At 36.5% G+C, this 22,666-nt stretch overlaps 1 protein-coding gene across 21 annotated transcripts in view; it reads right to left on the bottom strand.

Annotated features, from left to right (window-relative positions):
• The window catches only part of TRDN (triadin), a 207,337-nt gene that overhangs the window by 74,228 nt on the left and 110,443 nt on the right, over positions 1–22,666 (bottom strand). For 20 of the 21 annotated variants that reach the window (XM_052677499.1, XM_052677491.1, XM_052677507.1 and 17 more), the window contains 2 exons: positions 5,442–5,477; positions 2,766–2,819 (listed from right to left, as the gene is read on the bottom strand). In XM_052677499.1, the coding sequence (XP_052533459.1) occupies positions 2,766–2,819; positions 5,442–5,477 (90 nt within the window). The remainder of the gene's footprint in view (positions 1–2,765; positions 2,820–5,441; positions 5,478–22,666) is intronic. The other variant, XM_052677537.1, reaches the window with a different exon arrangement.

The following is a 22,666-nucleotide window of genomic DNA, read 5'->3' on the forward strand; positions in this document are numbered from 1 at the left end:
TTAAGACCAGAAAGAAACCAAACAATTCAGAGAAGAGGTTATATTTAGATACTCCAAAAGTTAAGGTGAGATTGAGGAACAATTGTGCTAATCTGGACCAAAAGAAAACTTCTGCTGTTCAAAAGGAATTCTATACAATGGTGTTTTTTTTTTTTCTTTTTTTTTTTTTCTTTTTTTCTTCTTTCCTTGCTTCTTACCAATAGTGAAGAAATTAGAGGCATAATAAAATAATAATATTTCTAGTACAATTGATGGAGTGAGTTTGAGAAACTGGATGCAGCCCTGTCTGAGCCCTCTCTGTCATACTGATTTTATTCTTTCTGAATACCAACTAAATTTCACTGATTTTCTGGGGCAAATGGTGCTCAAATTATGAACCCAAGGGGAGTAATGAATAAGATTTTTTGAATGTGTGTGAAGAGGAAGACAGGGCTAATTAGGCATTAAAAACACATTACATTAAATTACATTGCATTAAAAGCAATTATGCAATTATGTGAAAGTACAAAATTTGTTGAATACACTATGAAACCAAATTAAAAATTGCAAGACCATTCCAGGGAAATTCTTAGCTGCAATCAGGACTTAAGTTTTTATAATGGCAGAAAGAGTTGGGTTTGATTTTAAACCAAGCAAATCATGAGGGAGAAACAGTCACTGGCACTAAGAGAATTTGCAGCAATGTGTGTAACGTTGGGTATTTCATGGTGGGCACATGCAGACTCCTGACTCTAGCTAAGGGAGTACATGGGGCTTGGTGGTTTTGAAGTTCCTTGCTGCCCACCAGGAAAACCAGCAACCTCTCTGTTCTTACCAAACAGTTCCCTGTGTCTCTTGGGCATGTTTCACATACTTCTATCCCTGCCTGTCACTGCCCTGTACTTGCTCTCCTTTTTCTCCCTGTAGGATAACAGCACTTGTCCAGGGAAGTGGTGGAGTTACCATCCCTGATGGTGTTCCAGAAATGTGTAGATGAGGCACTGAAGGACATGGTTTAGTGCATGGTGGGGATGACTGGACTAATGGTCTTGGAGGACTTTTCCAAACTTAATGATTCTACAAAACTATTACACTTTTCTTTGAAGTCAAGTTCTCTTTCCAGCTCAGCTTCAGAGAGGAAATCTTTCCAGTTATATATAAGTACATTTGAAAATGTCCACTTTGACTATCAATTAACAGATAGTCATTGAGGTTGGGTTCCCATAGCACACATCAGTTTTTAGACTGAGAAGTTCTCATAAACTTCAAAATTCCACAGTAATTTTCTCTGCTTTCTCCATACAAAAAAAAAAAAAAGAAAAAGAAAAAAAATAAAGCTAAAAATAGTGCACAGTGTGTTAGGCAGGGATTTCTTTACCAGTGATATTAAGATCAAGAACATATGTGGTGTAGAAGCACTGAAGATGACCAGCTGTGCTCTCAGTCTGTGCTCTCAGTCTGTTAACAAGAATAAACCTTCAGCTTTAGGCACTCTGGTGTACAGGTTGCAAAGTAATAAGATATGTGGAAGAAATTGAAATATGAAATTGGATAATGTATTTAATTTACTGTACTAATAGGCAGCAGTCTAGTTAAAATGTTGCCAAACAAGCATATTTAATATTTGCTGTGGTGATTTATACCGAGGATAAATTAATTTTCAGAGAACAGTTACATCTGGGGATGGGAAAAATAAAGTAAAAGTCAAAAAAATTACTGCTTTGTCCCATTTTTAAGGAAGATTAGATTTTTAGAATTGTATCAGAAGAGACAAATCCATTTAATTTTTCCATAATAAGCCATGCCAGTGTTTCCTCTTTTCCTTGTCACAAGCAGATTGCTGCAATCGCCATTCTTGCCAAGAAACAGACTCATTGGAACATTTTTCAAAAAAGAACACAAATATTGGATGAATGCAGGTGGAATAAATTAATTATAAGCATATGGTTCTAACGTAATTATTTCTGCAGTGTAGTGTCGAGACATCTAAGAATCCAGCTATATGATACACCCTGGCAACAAAGCTGCTTTGAGAAATTATCATGGACATAAATGTTTGTTGAGTCAGACTAAGTGAAATGATTCAGACAGAATACCCTGTGCCACACAGACATTTCTAAGACATTTTTTTAACTAGCCCATGGAAATGATGTGGTTTATACTGTTTATCCAGTTGTGCTAGCACAAGAGAACATGGCATAAAGCATGCACAGAAGGCAGGGACTGGGAGCATCTTTGAGGAAAAAGCACTTCTTAGGTCAGCTTCACACAGTTAACTGCTCTATGATAAGCCAGTCTGTATCAGCTGCATTTCAAGTCTGAAAGTCATTTTGCAATAGAGACAATCAAAATGTTACTGGCTAGCATTGACCCCTGTCCAGTTCCCAGTCTCCTCTACCAGTGTAAGGTATCACTCTCTACTCTCTTATTTGGTAAATGTGTGAAGTAGATTAATGAAAAGGTTGGAATTAGAGAAAGAAAGTTAAAGAACAGTCTCTTAAAAAAAAAAAAAAAAGAAAGAGGAAAAAGAGCACAGGTCAACAAAAGAACTCTGCTAAAGGCAAGAAGAAGCAGGGACAGTGGACAGGCCATGGAGACAACCCTTTGCCTGGAATAGCACAATAATTTAGATCAAACTAACAAAAAACAAACAACAACAACAACAAAATCCAACAAAACCAAAACAGTGTCTTTTCTATAATCCAGCAGATGGTGCTATGATGCAATAAACTGGTTAAAAAATAAGTACAAGAAATATGAGAAAAGTGAACCTTTTGCTCCTTTACCTGGTGCTGCTGCTTTTTTAGTAGCTGGAGAAGCTGCAGGGGCTTTTGTTGGCTCTGAAAAATGAAACAAACAAAACAAATTAAAACAATCACTACAAACTGGTATAAAAAACAGAAATGTGAGGAAAGGCTTCCAGTGAGGCACAAACAGCCTGCAGTAATTTCTTCACTGAAGAGTTGGACAAAGAGATTACCCAAAGAGAAGTGAGCAGAGCTGCTCTCAAGTAACTCAAAGGCATCAACAAAATGGGCAGGAGTAGTAAGCTCTTGTCATAAGACACTGAATCCCTTCTTTTATCTGGTTCTACTGAATTATTCCATATTCACTGGCAAAGCACAGAGTGGCAGGTAACCAAGGCTTTGGGCTGGGTCTCCCCACCCAGGCAGCTGCTGGGAGCAGAGAGCCTCCATGTCTGGTCTTGCACCTGTGTGAGCAAGGGCTCCTGAACTAGACTGCAGAAGCTGGTATCTGCCCTTGGCAGAGTGGCAGATACAGAGTGGCACCTCCTTGGTTCCCACAGCTATTCAAACTGCTATCCATTCCCCTAATCCGAATCTCTCCCTGATGGAAAAACAACAGCAACAACTGCACTACCTCTGCAAAGTATGTCCACATAGGCATGGAGGAATCTTGACAATGATGAACATGAGGGAACAATTTCATGTGGTTTGGTACTGCATTTGAAAAAGTAATTGCCTGGTTCTTCTAGGGAAGCAGGGCTACTTAGCTTGTGCTTGTTTGTTGTTCTCATAAAACATTTGCATTATATTCTCTATCTTGAGGTAGAACATTTCCTTGCGGAAAGAAGTCCCAAACAGGGAACACAGCACATAGATTCCCAAAGCAAACATGAAGAATCTTAACCCTGTGTAGAAGAACCTGAAATGCCTTCTAGATTTATTTTCTCTTTAGTGGTGTTTAATTAATTCTTTTTATCCTCAGGAACTGATAAAATAGACAGTACTTAAACCAGTATAAAATAATAAATTTCTAAAAGTTAACTCCAGATTTTCACATCAACCAGAAGATCATCTAACTTAAAATTCGCATTTCCATATTTTGAGAGGAAATAATTAATCATTTCCATCACAATCTGTATTACTGAATGTCAAAAAAATGTTAGTTAATCCTTCACATCTGTCAAAAGTTATCACCAAGAAAAAGAATGTGGTTATCAGGAATGCAATTTTGAGTTATTCCCCTCCAGTCTTTTGAGAACTTCATAGAAGATGTATCAGATTGTCTTGTGAAACAAAATATGAAAATAAAATATAGTTTTGCATATGTGAGATTGTTTTGTTTCCATCCATATAAAAATCTGCAGTGGATAGTTACATCCTAACTTATTTATTATCATAGTGTTGTAACTACTTGGGGTGCTCACTCCTCCTTCAGAGGAATATGTAGAAAACCTTGAAGAATTCTCCTAAGGACTACTTTCCTGAGTACCTGTTCCTGCAGAAGAAACAGCAGACACAGTATGCATGTTACACAATTGTCTAGGTGGATTTCATAGAGAACTGCAGGACTCCTGCATCTATTCCTTCTGAGCTCTTAGCTAGAACTTGTTGACCAACAAGACTTGATTTTGGTTTTCATAACATCTGTGAAACAAATTAAGTTATATTTTTAAGTTTTTGCTCTGTTATTATTATTATTTTTTTTAATTTACATTTGGAATACTTTGTTTGGAGCAATTTTTTTTTTTTTCAACAGTAAGTTTTGTATATTACTTATTTACATTCTCACTAATGTTGAAACAAAGTACCAAATGTTTTCAACTTTTTTATTGTTTGGAAGTATATGCTTTTTAGTTCATAACTTACAAATTATTTCTGTGCTAGGATTTTGCCTATTTATATGAAAAATTTTCAGATGAAAATAAGAATAGGAGGGGATTCTTCTGCCTTCTTAAGGCTAAGAACATTGTAGTAAGTATTGTATATAGCATCTGGAGTTAGTGCATTCTTTAATCATGAACTTGTATGAGCTTTCAAAGTCCCATAGTTGCAGAGCAGAGATAAGAGCAGATGAAATCTTGTCTGTGTACCAGTGTAACTATGTCATACTATTATTACTGTACTGGGGCATTGATGCTTATGGCTTTGTTGAAGAAAAGGGTCTAATTATTCCCTTGTTAACAATGCCATGTTCCCAGAGCAATTTTGTTCTTTATGCAGAAGAGCCCAGCCCCTACCTCTCTTGTGCCTTTAATGTTCCCTTTCCATATTTGTGATAACTAGATGGGCAGGCAGGACTGTGGTTTTGCATTTGTGAAGATAAATTTGATGATCCTTTGGCACACCAGACTTTCTGTCTTCTCAGCCCATTTACCAAACTTGCTGCCACTGAGAGCATCTTCAGCTGAGAACTCATTTGACATATTCTTCCCCATGAAATCTTTGTTTTCAAAGACAGTGACAGAAAGGAGAGGAAGGCAAAACTGTCAGTCACAAAGAGAAATGTGAAAATAGAAGTAGAATAAGAATGGTTTCAGGTAGCAGGAGGCAACTGAAAACTAGACATGTAATTTTTCAATTATAAATAGTGTAGCTACTATATTATTTGTGATTTCTACAATTCAATAACAATTATTGTGGATTATTGAAATGTGCTGTTTGAAACTGTATGACATGTAAAAGAGATCATGACCTAATGCACAAGTAGCATCTTACTTCTGAGTTCTTTGGTCACAGCAGCTTCTTTTTTATCTGTCAGAAGAAAAGAAAAGAAAAAAAAACAACATATGCATTAAAACTTATATAGGCAAAAAGTATATAGATGAACAGAAAATTTCAGCTCGTGCTTTATTGTTGCAAAGTGCATTTGAATGATACAGGTGAATCATTTATTTTCTGTTTCATGATGAAGTTGTACTAATTTAAATGCAAGTGTAAATGTAACAAATCTGTGTGAAGGTGTATATTTATTTTCAATTTAGTGAGATTCAACATATGGTCGAATTACAATGGCATACATGTACTAACTGAGCCATGGCTGCATACCATGTGCACATTCTCAGGTTTTAGAAATGTAAGGGAAGAACAGAGTTGAACAATTAAAAGCATTAGTCTCCCTGCCACTGTTGACACCATGCAGTTGACGCCTAGTTTGGAAGGCTCTGCTCAGTCCTAGCCAAAACTAGTCGCCATATGCTTCCCACATATCATAACAAATCAAAGATTTAAATCTAAAGAATAAAGAGACAAAGCATCTGAGATGTCCCTCCAGTCCAGTCTGAAAGATTGCTGCTAGGATAGGAAGAAGAGATGCATGTAATAATGGTAGAGGATGCTTCTTTGAGTGCTCATGAAGGGGAGTACATCCTCTCTAATAATTAACAGGGTGCCTAGAATATAAGCAGGATAGTCCTTCTGACCACAACATACGAGTGATAAATCAATTTTGCTCTTAAGTACTAAAACAAGAAATACTTCAGGGTAGAAGCTGCCAAAACAAGTAGCTTTCAAAACCAAGATTTGTGTTATTGATCACAATATAAACTTACTTCAATTTCACAGCTCGCAAAATTACTGTGAAATAGCTGATATGAGATAAAAAATTGCAAATGACTGCCAAGTATTCTAATAAAAAGTCTTCAAAAATGCAATGCAAAACACATTCCATTTTGGGTTATATGCTGCTCTGAACTGAAATGTTTCTAGGTTAATCCTCAGCTTCCACTAACTCTCTATGAAAGCATGTTTTGCAGGCATTACTTCAAAGTATGATAATTACCACATTCAGATGAAATTAATCATGAAGCAGCTTTCAGCCACGTTATCTGGCTAAGAAGCCTATTGAAGCCTTAAAGAAGTGCCTATAGGTTGCCAGATATGGAAATCTTAAAAGGTGTATATTGCAGTGATATGAATCATTTATCACAATAATCTTCTGTTGCTGGAGGATATAAAAAAATAAATAAATTGGCAGCACCATTTACAATAACAGACAGGATCTAAATAGAGCCCTCAAGCTCATTCTTTCCTTCTTTCATATAAGTCATCAATTATTAGGACAACATATTTTAATATATTCTCAAGACATAATTTATGTTAAAAGAATTAATGTGATTTTTCCATTTTTTGAAATACAAAATATATAGTAAATTTTGTGTAAATATCTGGACAGCCTTTCTAGTAAGATCTTGATTTTTTTTTTTTTTTTTTTTGAGAGCAGAGAAATTAACAACAGCTGATTTTAATAACATTTGATGATAAAAAATGCGAATGCTTTTATTCTTCTCTTCATGCCAAGATGCCTAAACTTAGATTCCTAACACCATACTTACGCAAGTAAGATTGAACGATTTACAGAAAATTGTCTAGAGAAGGTTTATTAGGACCCTGATCTACAGGGATTGTCTGATGGTATATAACATTTACATCCAGACACATCACGCTAGATTTAAATAAATGTTAGTAAATTAATGCTATTTAAAAAGAACTGAATAATTGGTCAGTCTCACAGGAGGCATAACTTATCATGACTTCTGAAGTCCCTTAAAGTAGTTACTTGCTGTAAGTCACAAACTGTAGATAACTAAACAACTAAAAAGTAGTAAACAGCTGAACAATTAGTTATATTAGAGTAATTAAAATTGGGGAGCTTTTTGCCTTATTTGTTTTTGCTTTGCAAATGTCTTGGTTTTACCTTTTTAATTAAGAGACAGTATATGTGGTTGGGGAAGGAAGTTTGTATTACAACAGGTTATCATAGTTATTTTTTTCTCAAAAACAACTACAAAAGCAACAAAATCTCTCTGGTATTTCTACTACCTCATTAATGGTTCTGTTTTTCAGGTGAATTATGAAGAGGGATTTCTGGAAAAAGTTATCTTATTTCAAACATCACTTCTAGGCATTATATAAACATTATCCTTAACAGTCCTTGCCAGTCAGCCTGAGATGATAATCTCCAGAGCTTTAGGTCACTTTCTTTTTAAAGATTCACATCTGAAATCTTGCAACTGAGAAGGTATACGTGTGTCATGAGAATTATGCCTAAACTTATTGGAAGCAAACTAACATCATTAAGACATACATAGAATATGAAGGGAAATATGGTTGCTCTAGTAACCTTGACTAGAAATGCAGTCAAAGACACTGCAACCACTAGTATTGGTGACTGAACTTCTTGATATACGAAAGCAAGGAATTCACTTCTACTGCAGTGTAAATAAAGCAATAAATAAATTTTAATAGACTGTGGGGACTCACTACAAGAGATGGATGAGACTTCACAATCCAACCTTCTTGCACATCAGTACCAAAACTCAGAGTACTCTATTTTTAGGAGTTGCTGAAGACCTATTTTATATTTATGTCTTCTTGAAAAGTTTGCATAAATAATCCACTTACTCAGAGGTCCAAAAGCATTGGACTGCTCTAGACATTGTTTTTTTTTTGCAATAGGCTTTATGGGAACTGTGAGGTCATGGTTTGAACCAGTAATTGAGCACCTGGTGAAGGGGCATAGCCAGCAGATGGTAGCAATTCACCTTTGTGACTGGAAGGCTTTCCTTTTCTAACCTCATTTAAGAGCTGGCAGCCACACTAGAAGCAGCTTTTCTTGGAGATTGCTTTCCTTGGAGTGTTTGGAAAACTCTGCTCCTTAGAAAGGGATATGCAGTTCATTCTTTATTACCGGATTGTGACATCAACCTTTCTTGGGTGATCCTAAAAGCTGATTTAAAGCAACTATATCTGCTACTGCTTATCTTTATATATGCTATAGCTAACAAAATTATTTGTTAGCTGTAGAGAACTGTGGAGCATCCTTTTCTGTTTGCAGAATTGTTTGAAGACAGTTATATTCTTGTCTACGTTCTCAAAAAGTGAATATGATTTTACAAGGTCTGCTCTTCTGAGATGAATGAACAGTATTTTTTTTACCTGCTCTTGACAAATGCTAAAGAATAGTGAAAATCTTCTTTTTTAATTAAAAGACACCAAATATTTCAACAAACACGATCCAACTCTGTTCTTATCTGCACAGGGTAAGTGGATCAGTTTTGAATTCAAGCTAGGAAGAGCATCTGGCAGCCAGCATAGATGTAGCACAGTGAAATAGAAAAAGCAGTACTCTATTCTTTTTGCTCTTTTAGCACATAGCTATGTCTTTTCCTCAGGTCTCAATCAACATTCTTTTGAAGTAAACTATCAGTACACAGTATTTGCAAATGATATCTAAACTACACGAGGCAAGAAAAAAATCACATCCCTTTAGGAACATACCCCTTTAAGCTCAATAGCACCTTTCATGCCATTCAGTCCCTAGGAGGTTCATAATAAGCCATTAGGCAAGGGTGCCCCAGCACTCTACTACAGAGTATAGCTACGTGAGTTTAAACAAATCCTGAAAATATGGTATTTCAAACATTGGTCTGATATGATTTGTAGGTCTAAGGTTCAAACAAAATTTTGGAGATTTTGCAGTAGACTTGCTATACAACGTCTATTGTACATTTGGGAATAGCAGTAGAAATTGAACAGCTTTGTTCAATCTGTAATCTCTCTATATAAACATCAGCTCCGGAAACTAAATGGCTTTCAAGTTTTACTCTCTGGAAAGATTTCTCTGTGTTTTTTCTTTCTTGAAAATGTTCTCTAATATGTTTAATGGAACAAAAACGTCCTAAATTAAAGGTATTCTTTAGATAAACTAATGTTTCAAAGAAAATACATCGACATCTTTGCTAATGCTTCACTGATTAAAATAGCTGCTAGAACCTTATCAAAGAATATGACAGTAATATCATATTTACAGACAGAAACTAATTTCAGCATCATTTAGTAACCACAGTGTCTGAATTAAACAGTAGATAATATCCTAATCAAACATCATGTAACTCAGCAGGTAAGATTCAGAATGCAAGACTTCTGAGGCTGATCTGAACAAAGCACCAAGACCCCGGGGAATTACTAGATACTTCTGAAAAACATGGTTTGCTAAATCAAAAATGGAAGGAGGAACTCTCATCTTACACCTCACTTATCAGTGATCAGCTGCATTTTAGCTGATGATCATATACTAAAATGGATTTATCAAACAACGTTTTTTGGCTAACAGTCTATGATGACCCACAGAAAAAGAGTTTTATAATGAAGATGCCTCACACGATATGACCAGTAGTACCACTGGCTGTCTCAAAGATTTCCAGTAAGTTTTACAGAAACTTGCTTGTCCTTGCTTGTTTTATATGATTTATTTTGATGTAGGTGTACATTTAGTTTTGTAATTAAAAATAGGAGAAGAAAAAGAATAGAAAAATGAGCACAGGAATCTCTAGAATTGGGGATAATCATCTTGAAAAAATCATATTTTCCAAAGTGCTGTGTATCCACAGCAAAAATCTTTTGGTCTTATTGACCGAAACACAACTGAGAGCACACATTAGAATTTTGGTTTTTGTTTCACAGATGCAGTACAATAGCAGAGTTTTAAGATAGTGCACCTCCAAAATGTGACAGCTAACACTCTCTTTGGAGTAATGCTCACAAGAGGAAATTTTGTTAGCAGGTGGCATTTGATCATTGAGAATTTCCATCATGTGAATGATATACATAATTAAAGTCTCTTAGAGACCAGTCTCAGTACAGTCTGCTCTCAAGCTAGCAGATGTACCAGAATTCAAAAACAACTTATTATGTAGAAAGATTTGCAGTTAATGTGATTTAGGAGAAAGACACCCTAGATGGATGAGAATCATGAAGTTAATAATGAACTGCTATTGAACACATAGTAGTTAAATAATCATTTTAAAACCTTCAAATATATTGAGATGTATTATAGTTAAGCATTTCTTTTTCTTTTTTATTTACTAGAAGTTATAAAATGTCTTTTTTTCCCTACAAAACAGTAAAAATTTCAAGTACAATTCTGACACTGAAAATCGTTTACTTCTGAACTTCCTCTTAAAATTGATAACTCCATTGCTTTCTAATTTATACATATTTGATGATATTTTAACTCAAATTTTATAGTATTAACAAAGTCACTATCATCTTAACCATATCTCGAAGTTTTGGGGTGCATTAATTTTTATTTTAATTTCAGTCACTGAGAAAATGTATCCCTGCTAATATTAGCAATTTTTCAGAGTGTCTGAACTTTCTGTTTTAAAGTGTATGTTTTATGATAATGTTATTCAAAATGTCATATCAAGGAGAATTAAAATAATATTGTTTTTTCTTTTCAGTGGAATCAATAACTAGCAAGACTCTATCTAAATTGCACTTACTAAGAATCCTTTCTTAACATGCTTTTCTGAAATCGCTATTAGCATAAAATAATTGTTCAGAAATACCAATACTTTGCCCATGTGGAAGATTCTGTCTTTGTACTAGAACTTGGTTTTGTTCCCTTCTTTATTCATTGGGCAAGATACCAACATGTGTTGTATGACAATTACTGAAAAAGATTCTTCTTGATTCTCCAAAATGTTTTTGGTAAGTGTGAGAAATTCTAGCATCTTTGTAGTCTTCTTGACTGCTTTGTAAATATACAAAAAAGGTATCTGAATAATCATAGAATAGAAGTAAAGAATCATATTAACACAGTAGTAGTAGACCTAATAGCTACCCCTTCTGCAGAGTTCAGGAAATGTTATGTGGGGAGGTCAGTAAGTATTGAGTCTCAGATGGCAGGATTTGTGTCTAAACCTCTCCAGGCAGGACAGCAAGAGAGGGAAAAGTGCAGAAGACATTACTGTTTCCAGGTAGAATCTAGAGGACATGGAGCTACTATCAGGTAAATTCAAGGTCTCTGAAGTGACGTGAGACTAAATTATAAGAATGATAATGGAGAAAAAAACGTGAGATAAAAAAGGGTTTGAAGAATTTAGGTTTATGAAAAAGCTGATAACATTCTTGGTGATAGCATTTCTTTAAAATTCTGACAGATCATTAAGATTTATTTCACAGATTGTTGTGGAAGGGGTAATTTTATATTTCTGTCTTGGGTATTTTAGAAAAAGTACATATTTAACATAAAATAAATTGCTTTTAAGCACCTCTTAATGAATAATCAAATATTTTATCTCCTTTACTCTACACGAGAAACATATTTCCTTGCAAAAAGAATGTTAAGATATTATCCATTTATTTTAAATAAAGCCAACAGTTAAAACCTGGAATGTATCAGATAACCTAGAAGATAACGGATAAGTTATTTATAAATAGAATTTTGATCTTCATATTTTATCATTACTGGCTTATTATCTAAACATAGCTGAACAATGATTTAAAAAAAACCAAAGTTTTAAATATAATTCAGAGTAGCTGGGTATCTGTATCCTTGTACCACCATATGTGACAAAGGAGTCCTAATTTCATCTCAAAGAGATTTCTCAAGATTATTTGAAAAAATTTCTTTCAAAGGCTCAAAAAATGTTGAGAGTCATAAGCAAACAAGTGATTCATCTGCATTTGTAGTAAGAAACATTCTGCACTTTGGGAACAGCCGACTTCCACTGTACCAGTGACTCATGGTTCCACTAATTACTGATTTCTCCTTTCTACTTTATAATTGCTGGAATGGATTCTGTTTCCCCCACTGCAATGCAGGTGCAGACATGTTCTATTGCCTTCTGAATTCATCAGGAATGATTTAAAAAAGCAACACTCTGGAGCACGATATGAAAGCACAGTCATCCGTACACAGGAAGATGTAAGTGCACTTAATTACACATGCTGCAGTCATTTAGGGAAAAAGTAATGATTTTATGTAGCATGTGTAGGCAATAACATTAATTCCTAAAATTTCAGAGTCAGATCTTTTCCTGGAATAAACTGGCATTTGAATTAGTGGAAATGTATCAGCTGAAATTTTTCTTCAAAATTTTTACCTTTTCTTGAAAAAAGATGGGGAATATACTATCTGTACAACTTTCTCAAGAAAGGTCTGCACCAATACTTTCTGAGTTAATCACAAGAGGGTTTTTTTAGTCATAATGGGCTTTGTTAAATGTATACATGCTATGCATCCTTCTGATGCATCTTTACTTGTTAACACATTTCAATTTCTTCCATATTGTCAGATAAAGGGCTGCGCAGATAGCATCTGTAGACATAAGATACAGATATATTTTACTTCTGAACATGGATTCAGTCCGCATCCCCAAGCTGAGGAAAGGGAAATCTTAAATAGTGTGATGTCCATATGTTCATCTTTATAGGTGGCACACTACCCTTATTACACTCTCATAATTGAAGCAAAATCTATGAGAAAGCAACCTCATGCAGAATCTACTGCAATCAAGCTAAAAATCAATTCACTTATAACCCAAGCTATGTATAGCTCTTCCACTTAAGAGCATCTGCCTGGTCTGTTATACAAATCATTCAATAATACTTCATCTGACTTAGTCTCTCAGAGTGACAAAAGGCAAAAGCACAAATTTGGCTCTACTTCCTGAAAAACATAAATATGAGAACAAGCAAGGCCATTGGGAACATTTATTGTAAGGTTAAACAACCTTAACTAGGAGTAATGCACAAAGGATGCCATATTATAAATCGTGGATACTATCAGTCTATGAACTTTCCTAAGAGAAAAGCATCCAAGGGATGGAATTACACTTTGGAAAATGTGTTGTGGAAGACTTTATCAAATATGTATTAATTAAAACCTAGTATAAAAAAACTAAGTCCTAATTTCAGGGTCAAAAGAATACAATTTTTTTTTGGTTTAAAAACTGAAGTGAAAGAAAAGAACAAAATCAGCCTTATCCAAAATACCACATATTTCCACTAACTTTATTTAGATCTCCACAAAGCCTTCAATTTTTCCTTTGAACAACAGCAGAGATTTTATAGCAGTGTGTAGGTATGTCATCACCACCTGATGATGTGTCTGTGCATAGGTGTTTCACATATAACTATTATCTTAAACATCAGGCCTGCTGACTCAGATGTACACCTTATTTTAAGGGAACAGATCTGTTTCCCTACATTTAAAAGATTAACTTTTTGTTGTTTGAGGCATGTTCTAATCCTGTTATTTCTGGATGTGACTGGAAAAATAAGAACTACATTAATCTCTCAACCAACATAAACAGAGTTGATGCAGTAAATTAGATTCTTTAATTAAAGCTATGCCACCCAGCTGCTTGCATGACCCAGGTACTTTGTACATATCTGAATGTCCAAAGGCAAAATGATTGTTTGGTTACCTGTGTGGTATTTAGATTGAATGTCACCCTCAAGTTTGATATGTATTCTGTTATCTAGATTTCTTGTATTGTCTATCTCCAAAACCTTCTTTACAATGACACTGCAGAAAAGATGCTAAAATGACTTCTCTGCTTTACTCAAAGAATATTTTCTTGTTATTTAATCAAAAAGTGACTTTGTAGTTTAAATCCAAGCTTCCTCCTCTTTGTCTTTATTTACTGAAAGTCTCATATTTCTAATTCTTTGCCAGCAAGATATTACCACCATTTTCCTTTATCCTTCTTTGTTCAGTTGTAGTCAAAGATGGAAAAAAACAAACACAGTGAAACATGCCCAGGCTGAGCAATATTCAGCGTAGTTTAGAAAGCACTTAACATATGGGCATTAGTAAAGGCTGAACCACTGAAAGGTGCTTGAAGTTCATTCATCTACTGTTAGTATTTCTTGGGAAGAACAATTCATTTACAATAATAGAATGGAAAAGAATAATTTGAGTTGGAAGGGACCCTTAAAGATCACCTGCTCCAACTCCCATGCAATGAATAGGGCCACCTACAGCTAGATCAGGTTGCTCAGAATCCTGCCCAGCCTGACCTTGAATATGTCCACAGACGAAGCATTCACCATCTCTCTGGGGAACTGCCCTAGTCTCACCATTCAGTGTCTCACCACTCTTATAATAAAAAACTTCTTCATTCTATCCAGTGTAAATCTCCCCTCTTTTAATTTGAAATCATTCATCCACAGTCAATTGCAATGAAAAATCAATTATATATTGAGCCAGTTGTTACTGTAAGGTCAAGGAGAAACAAGGGAAAGGTAGGACAAAAACTTGTTTCTACCTCTGTCTCTGGAGTTCACCTCACTTATAGTTCTTACTTGACCTTGAAGGGTGTAAGTGGTTGGTCTTAGAATAAGTAATATTAGTATTACTATTCCCACCCTTTCAGTAGGTAATAACATATAATATTTTCAGAGCCACCGCAGTGACCTTACCACCTCTGTACTTTTTTCAGAATCAGTGGGAGTTATGTGCCTGGCCTACTTTGATGTGTTTGTAAATCCTACTATGTGCCACACTGCTTCTTTAGGCACCTAAAAATCTTTGAAATTGTGTCGTCAGTCATTGCTGAAAATGGAGCTTAACATTCAAAGTCCACTGAGGGCTCTGAAACTTTCAGGTTAGGATACACAGGACATCTTTTGAGCTACCTTTTGTCTTTATTCAGGAACAGACTCCCCTAGTGTCCAGTCATATGGACTGTAATGATTGCTCTTCTGCTTTGTTTGCACTGCCTCTCACTGTGATCTTGCTTTTATTTTTCTGTCTTGAGTGATACAATTTGATTTTCACTAAGTAGTTATATTTGTCTCTTGATGTTTTCTGGAAATATCAATTGAAAAATCAGACTCTTTAATTTTTCATGAAAACTGAGTATTTAGAAAATTATTATGAATTATGTGCTTTATCTTGCAAAGCACATAAAAATAAATTAAAAGGGAACTCTCATTCTTCCAGAAAACCTGAAGGACTTGTCTCCAATGGCATTTCTTCACTGACTTTCTACTACATTCTCTGTTATCTTGTCATATGCATCTCTGAGATTGTACATGTATAATGTTCAGGACTAGAATAAGCCATCACATTATCTAAACTGAAATTTTGTTGCTGAGTCTCCTGTATTCCAGTATTTCAGTGTATGCCTATCTTCCACTAGGTAAACAATGCTCTTCTACACAATCCTCTTCTATGTAAATCAAGGAAAGCAAAACCATGGTAATTTATCACTTGTAGTGTTAAGAACATGTACGTCATTTTCAGTCTGAAGTCACTCAGCTTCAGCTTCCACTTATTCATCCTTTGTTTAACTTTTTCTAGTATTCTAAAGGAGCTGCAGGAGGAAGAATCAATCTCTTTTCTCTGCAAGTTCTTAGAATTCACTCTAACAGTCATCTCTTTTTAAAGATATGAATACTTTACCTCTATGATGAATATCCTTAATTTATAAATTACTTCAGTGACTTTTTCTATTTTTTGTCCAGTTCAGGCACCACATTTACATGCATCCTTCAGCCTCTCTATTGCCTTCCACACAGGTGACATGTGGCCATGGCCATTGTTCCCTGTTGCAAGGTTCACAGTTGAACACTGCAAATTCACAGTTGTAGGAAAGAAAAAACAAAACAAAACAAAACCAACAAACAAAAACACCAAAAAATAACCTCAGCTTGCCATTCACCTTGTCAGTTTTAAAGATATTCTGTGGATGTAAATGTAAATGGTAATATAATGCATGAGACATTAAGGAATTGAGCCCTGAGGTTAGAGAGACTATACTTGGGTGTCATGAGAGAATATAACTGTGAGTAATGGGATAAAATTAAGCAAGTGAAAATTTAGGCAGACTAGAATGAAACACTTCTTAACTCTGAGAGATCTATTAGGTTGTAGAATAATCTGTGGGAATTGATGGAGGCTGGGCTACAAACTGAACTGGATAAAGCACTAGATGATATTCTGCAAGAAATTATCCAGCATTGCCAAGAGAAAGGATTAGATGATCCACAGGTCATTTTCATCTCTACTTTCTGTGATTTAGTTGTACAAAGACCCACAAATATGAAATTGTTAACAAAATCATGAGATGTCAATACACCCTATCAGGGAAAGAAGAGCGAATAACATCACCTGCTGGTAACCATGCAAGAATCCTAATCTAGCATTTCTGTGTGTTAGAAAATGCAACCAGAGCTGTAGGCTGTATGCTCAGTTCGTGTCTGAAAAGAGAAACCTCTACCAATGCAAAAATGTCAGGAAACAGCAGGTGAGCTATGAATAGGAACCAGAAGAGGAGGAGGAAAGAACAGAATCAGGATGGGCTTGAGAAGCATAATCGTGTCATGAATAAATTAGTCAGGAATGAATCAGCATGTTGTGCAAGGATTGAAACCTGAAGCTGCAGTAAACCAAGTGGAAAAAGTAGAAATTTTTGTAGGCTTTGGTGTATAAGCATTGATTCACATAATAGTAATACTAGATTGAAGGACTGAGACCATAGCCAGTGTCTTTGCCAACCTTTGTACAAACACAGCAAGCCATGGCCCCCACAGAAACCAATATGTGGATGGGCGAGCTGAGAGTGAAAGCTCTCAGGAGAGCTTCAGTAATAACCTAAGGAAAGATCACACACAGTTTTGAGGTGTATGTGTTCCTAAATTTGATCTGAACTTATATCTCACTGTTCTTCCTTAATTTTTGCTGTTACAGATTCATTTTATCAGCATGAGGAACCACTAGACAACTCACTGTGTATTATTTCTGTTACTTGATCTTTGCATTTCTCTTCTCCCAGTCTTTCCGAACCAAGCTGCAAATGAATATGAATTACAGACACCTGTACTATGTCTAGCTGGAATGAGGTTAATTTTCTTCACAGTAGCCCACTACGGTGCTATGTTTTGGACTTGTGGCTACAACAGTCTTGGTAGCACACCAATATCTTTGCTATTACTGAGCAGTGGTTGCAAAGCATCAAGGCTTTCTCTGTTGCAGTGCTGACCCTTTTTTCTCTTTCTGCCTCCCTACATCAAGTTATGAAAAATTTATGAGGGACACAGCCAGGACAGCTGACTTAAGTTTGCCAAAGCAATATTCCACACCATACGAAAACGTGCGCAAGCAAGAAAACTCGAAGTAGAGGAGTAAAAGGCAGAAAGCTCTTCTGACAATGTGATCATTGCTCAAAGTCTGGTTGGGCAGTGATCAGCCCACTGGAAGGTGTGTTATATGGCAGCCTCAAAATCTCATTTTATTTTTCTTTTTTTTACTTATTAAGAAGTCCTTATCTTGATCTATGCATTTTCTCACATATCTTCTCCTGTTGTTTCCCCTTTCTCATTGTGGGATGCGGAGCGAGTGACAACCTGGGTGCTTAGCTGCTGGATAGAGTCAGCCTGCCATTGTGCCCTTTTTAATTAAAAAAAAAAAAAAAAAAAAAAAAAAGTTTAGAATGAATCAGGCTTCTTTCTATATGTTACAACAACTGCTGTAAAAATAGAAAAACAGACCTGGACAGTCCAAATGGCACTTAGTACCTTAGTTTGTCACCACTGCAGTTTTTCCCTTTTTCTCATACTTTTCTAGCTCGACAGAAGAAAAACTGTGAATAAACTTTTTTTTTTTTCTGTTCATGACCAGTCACTTCCAAAAAATCTTGGGCTATCTTCGTCTGACTTGACACCTCAAATTTGCCTTTGTAAGCAGCCTAAACTGAGACAGCTGCTACATCCCACTGGCCCTTGCAGAGCTAAAACTGGGGTTCTTCTAAAAGCATCCACCATTCCCCTGTCTGCTGACATCTATCGTGTGACATCTTTCTCATTAGGCAACATGAAACACATGGCAATGTTCATGCTGGGGACAGCATGCTGAAAGCTGTCAGCACTTAAGCTAAATATGCTGCTGGGAGTGAGCAGGGCAGAGTGAGGAGTTTCCAACCCTGCTCTTGAGACACAGCAAAGATATATTCCTACAGATGTGTGCAAGCAAACAATATGAGATCAACATCTGGTTCCCAGACAAAAGCACTCAATCCACTGCAGATTGATTCACCCAAAGCACTTCAGGTAGTGTGCTGTGCATCCAGTCCTCTAAATGACTGGGGTATGTGAAGTGCATAATTGTCATAAGGTATATTTTAATTGGTCTGGAAGTAGCGGTTCTCTAAAATATTACTTCTGAGAGTGATGTGAAACCCGAATGACACTGTAATACCTTTTCAGACATTACAGTAATAGGAGAAGGAGCTGGATGGACATGCTGGATGGACATTTAGTAGGAGCTGGATGGACATGCTGGATGGACATTTAGTAGGAGCTATTGGGAACAGGTGAACGGTTGGACTGGGTGATCTCTTAGGTCTTTTCCAACCTTGGTGATTCTATGATTCTATGATTCTATGAAATAAGTAAGAGGTACATCATTTTATCAATGACTTTTAAAATATCCACATTTGAAAACGAACAATAAAAAACATGCAGACAGAATAAAATAAAAAGATAATTGTCCACCAGATGTCACTAGCTCTTTTCTTATAACAGAACTACTTATATCAAATCTGAAAGGGTAAGGTTGAGCCAAGAAAGTTGCAAAACTAAATGCCTTTTCTATTTCTTCTTTCTTGCTTGCTAAGACTGGCATTTAAAACAAATTAAACACAACTGATGACAATATATCATGCAGAAAAATCCCTGAGAGCTGAGAAGTCATATTTTCTCATGCCTGATTATCTCCCCTCTGCTCTGCCTACTTTCTACTGCAACACTGACTGAACATAGACTTCACCCTCAGCTACTTGATCTCACTGAATGACAAAATAGTGGGAGTGACCTAGCTATCCTGGCTCCTTGGCAGTTACAAGGAATTGTTTTCAGTTTTTACATCTGTGATCAACTTTTATTTTATTTTCTCATAATTGCAGAGTGATTTTTCATGACTGTTATAGTGACATCACTATGGTGTACTTTAGTGTCTGTATCTTTAGCCCCATAGCAACTTTTTCTGTTCAGGAGGCAAAGATTTACTTAGGTTGTAAGTAATTCCCAATTCCCTCCTCTGCTAACACTTTGTGGTGTGAAACATATGACACCATAACATGCATCACAGAGGTATCCATAACAGTGGATGTGCAAGCATTGTGACTTAGTTCTCTTTTTTAGATAGAGACTGCAGTGATCCTTCATAAGGCTCAGATGAAAGACACTGGTCTACTGGGTGAGTGAGCCACTGGTCTACTATGAGTGGGTGAGTAGTCTACACAACACAACCCTAACTTGTTTTGTCTCTGTTAAGGAGAGCTGATCAGAGTGGTCGATACCTGCAAATAATAATGGTGTCAGGAAATTTGGGATGTTTAATCCAGCTAGAACTGATTTGGTGCTTAGAAGATATATAGTACAGACTCAGTGAAAATCTGGCCTGCATGACATATCTAGACCTGAATTTATGGTTGTAGAAAGTGAGGGAAAAGGCACTAACTACCCTTGCAAAAGAGTTAAAGGATTTATTATGGGACAATGCTGCTCAAGATCTAGGTATTTTTACTACCATAATCATTTGAAATTATGAAGCTATAACTAGAATGTAAGATCATCAATGACAGCTGAGCAGAGCTTTAGTTAGGAAATAGTGTAAAGATCCAGGGTGACATTTTCTGTGTTTTATCAGCTCCCTTATTACCTATGCTATTTCTTGTGAGAACAAAACAAAATGGGAAAGAAGGAATCAAAGGCAAATGCTGCTCAGGAACTTTATGAATTTTCAGAAGGAGCAGCAAAGCTCCAGACAGTTGGGACCATTAGAAGACAATCTTCAGGCAAACTACAGGTACATGAAGAACATCAAACTCCACATAATGTTGTTTCCGTTAAAAAATAAAGTCTGATCTGACCTTACTATCAGAATTACTTTTTACAAGCTCAGATAGTAAGCAGAATATAAGAATGAAAGGGGGAAAAACTTCTTTCTCTCAGTCCATTTCTTGTTTGTTATTTATGAACCAGGATGCTTTGAGCAACTATTCCCACCTTCATAATGATTCTCTGTCACATTTCATTGTTTTACAAGAAGTTAGAGGCCATGTTTACTTCCACCCCAGGCTAGTGGTGTTTCTAAAAGCCCCAGTTTATCCAGGAGTCTGGACACCAAAGTTTTGGAAGAGAGATTCCTCAGTTCTTTCAGACTGGAGGCTGAATCCCTCTGATCTGAATCATCCTTCCCACAGGAGCCTTGGAAAGCCAGGCAAAAGCATTTCTCTGCTCAGGCTCAACATGTCCCATCACAGGGATTTGGAGATGTAGTTTCCTCCTCATCCTGAATAGCTCCGGATAGAATTTCTTAAAATGGTTTGAAGTGTGACTGTGCCATACCCTTGTGCCTGACAATTATGTTTGTTTAAGCAAGACCTCTGAGTTTGTAACAATGGAATTATCTATTTTTCAGGACAATTAACACAATGTTTTTGTACTAGCTGAAGGTCAGAGGATTAATATGGTTTTATCTACAGTGCATTTTTAAAAGCTAATTAATAATCATTCAGTTCATTTTGTACTAAAGACTGAGGACATTTCACATTAGATGACTTTTGCTCCTCTACAGCAACAGAAGACAAGGAGAGAGAGAAATGCAGTGAGAGAGGCACTGAGAAGGAGTGAAATGGTATGCAAATAAACAAATACATCACACAGATGCAGCTAATGGAGAGCAAGAAAAAACTATACTCTGGTAAATTGTTTCCTGGACAAAGGGGCTAATCTAAAGCATTAATCAGCAAAAATATTCAGCATTTGTTGGGGAATGATGAAGCACTTATTGCTAGAGGAAGAGAGGTGGAGAGGAAGTGCTGCTCTCAGGGCATTATTTTAGAGAAGTTTGCATCACCCACTGCTTATGAAGCATCCCCACCTCTCCATCATGTTTGCATCCAGCAGTCTAGTCTGTATATTGCACCAAGGAGATCGCTTGGGTAATAGGTCAGATGTGAGGCTTCCAAGAGGCTGTGCATGGAGGTGAGGAACAGGAGAGGGAACATGAATCAAGAGGGCATCTTCTGGCAGCAGCACCGCTTTCTGGCACAGGGATGGAAACAGGTGGTGTCAAGGAAGCAGCATGCTCCTTGGCTCTTGGGACATCAGTGTTTGGGGAGAGCAGAATGATAGAAAACAGAGATGTTCAGGGGTAACATAGTGGCTTGAAAACAATGGGAAGGAGTTTATTAGGATCACAAAAAAGGTCCAAGTGATGGAACACCTCTCCTAGGAGGACAGGCTGAGAGAGCTGGGGCTGTTCAGACGGGAGAAAAGAAGGCTACAAGGTGACCTGATAGCAGCCTTTCAGTATCTAAAGTGTGTGTAGGGGGGAGGGGGGGAAGAGGGGGTGTTAAAAATGAAGGGGGCAGACCCTATAGTAGAGTCTTTTCTGATGGGATAAGGTGAAAATATTTCAAACTAAAGGAGAGGAGATTTAGGCTGGATATAAGAAAGAAGTATTTTACAATAAGGGGTGGTGAGGCACTGGAACAAGTTGCTCAGAGACGGATGCCTCATCCCTGGAGACATTCGAGATCAGTCTGAACAGGGCTCTAAGCAACCTGATCTAGCTGTGGATGTCGTTTTCATTGCAGGGGAGTTGGACCACATGACCTTTAAGAGACCTTCCCGACTAAGGAGTCTATGATATTAATGCAGTGGCCACTGTACAGCCTTTTAATGGGAAAAGTTAACAATATGGGAAGCCTCTTCTACTCTCTTACTTGTGGATATTTATTGATGCTGCTGATTAAGCACTCTGAAATTTTTTCAGTGTCTGCCCAAAGCGCATAAATTCTATCAGACACGGAAGCATCTCCTTTCAAAACTGGGCTATGCACCACTATTCTGTTGATCAAATGTGGCAATTATTTCAGGCTTAAAACCTTTTAGGGATAACAATAGGTACTGCCAATCAAAGCTAGAAAATACACATGCATTCAAAGAGAAAACTGAATGAGGAATAAGAGCAACATGTGTAGCAAGAATATATTATGGATTACCATCCTCTTACACAAAGGCTAGTAAACTCTTTAAAATGCAGCAACCTACAGAGCTTATAAAAGGGACAGGAATGTGCGGAAGTCTTGGTTTGTCTAATCTGTGTCTTTTTAGCATTGGTCGGATGACTCATTGGATTT

This window comes from Tympanuchus pallidicinctus, unplaced genomic scaffold (assembly GCF_026119805.1).
Source record: "Tympanuchus pallidicinctus isolate F22 unplaced genomic scaffold, pur_lepc_1.0 scaffold1, whole genome shotgun sequence".
NCBI lineage: Eukaryota > Metazoa > Chordata > Aves > Galliformes > Phasianidae > Tympanuchus > Tympanuchus pallidicinctus.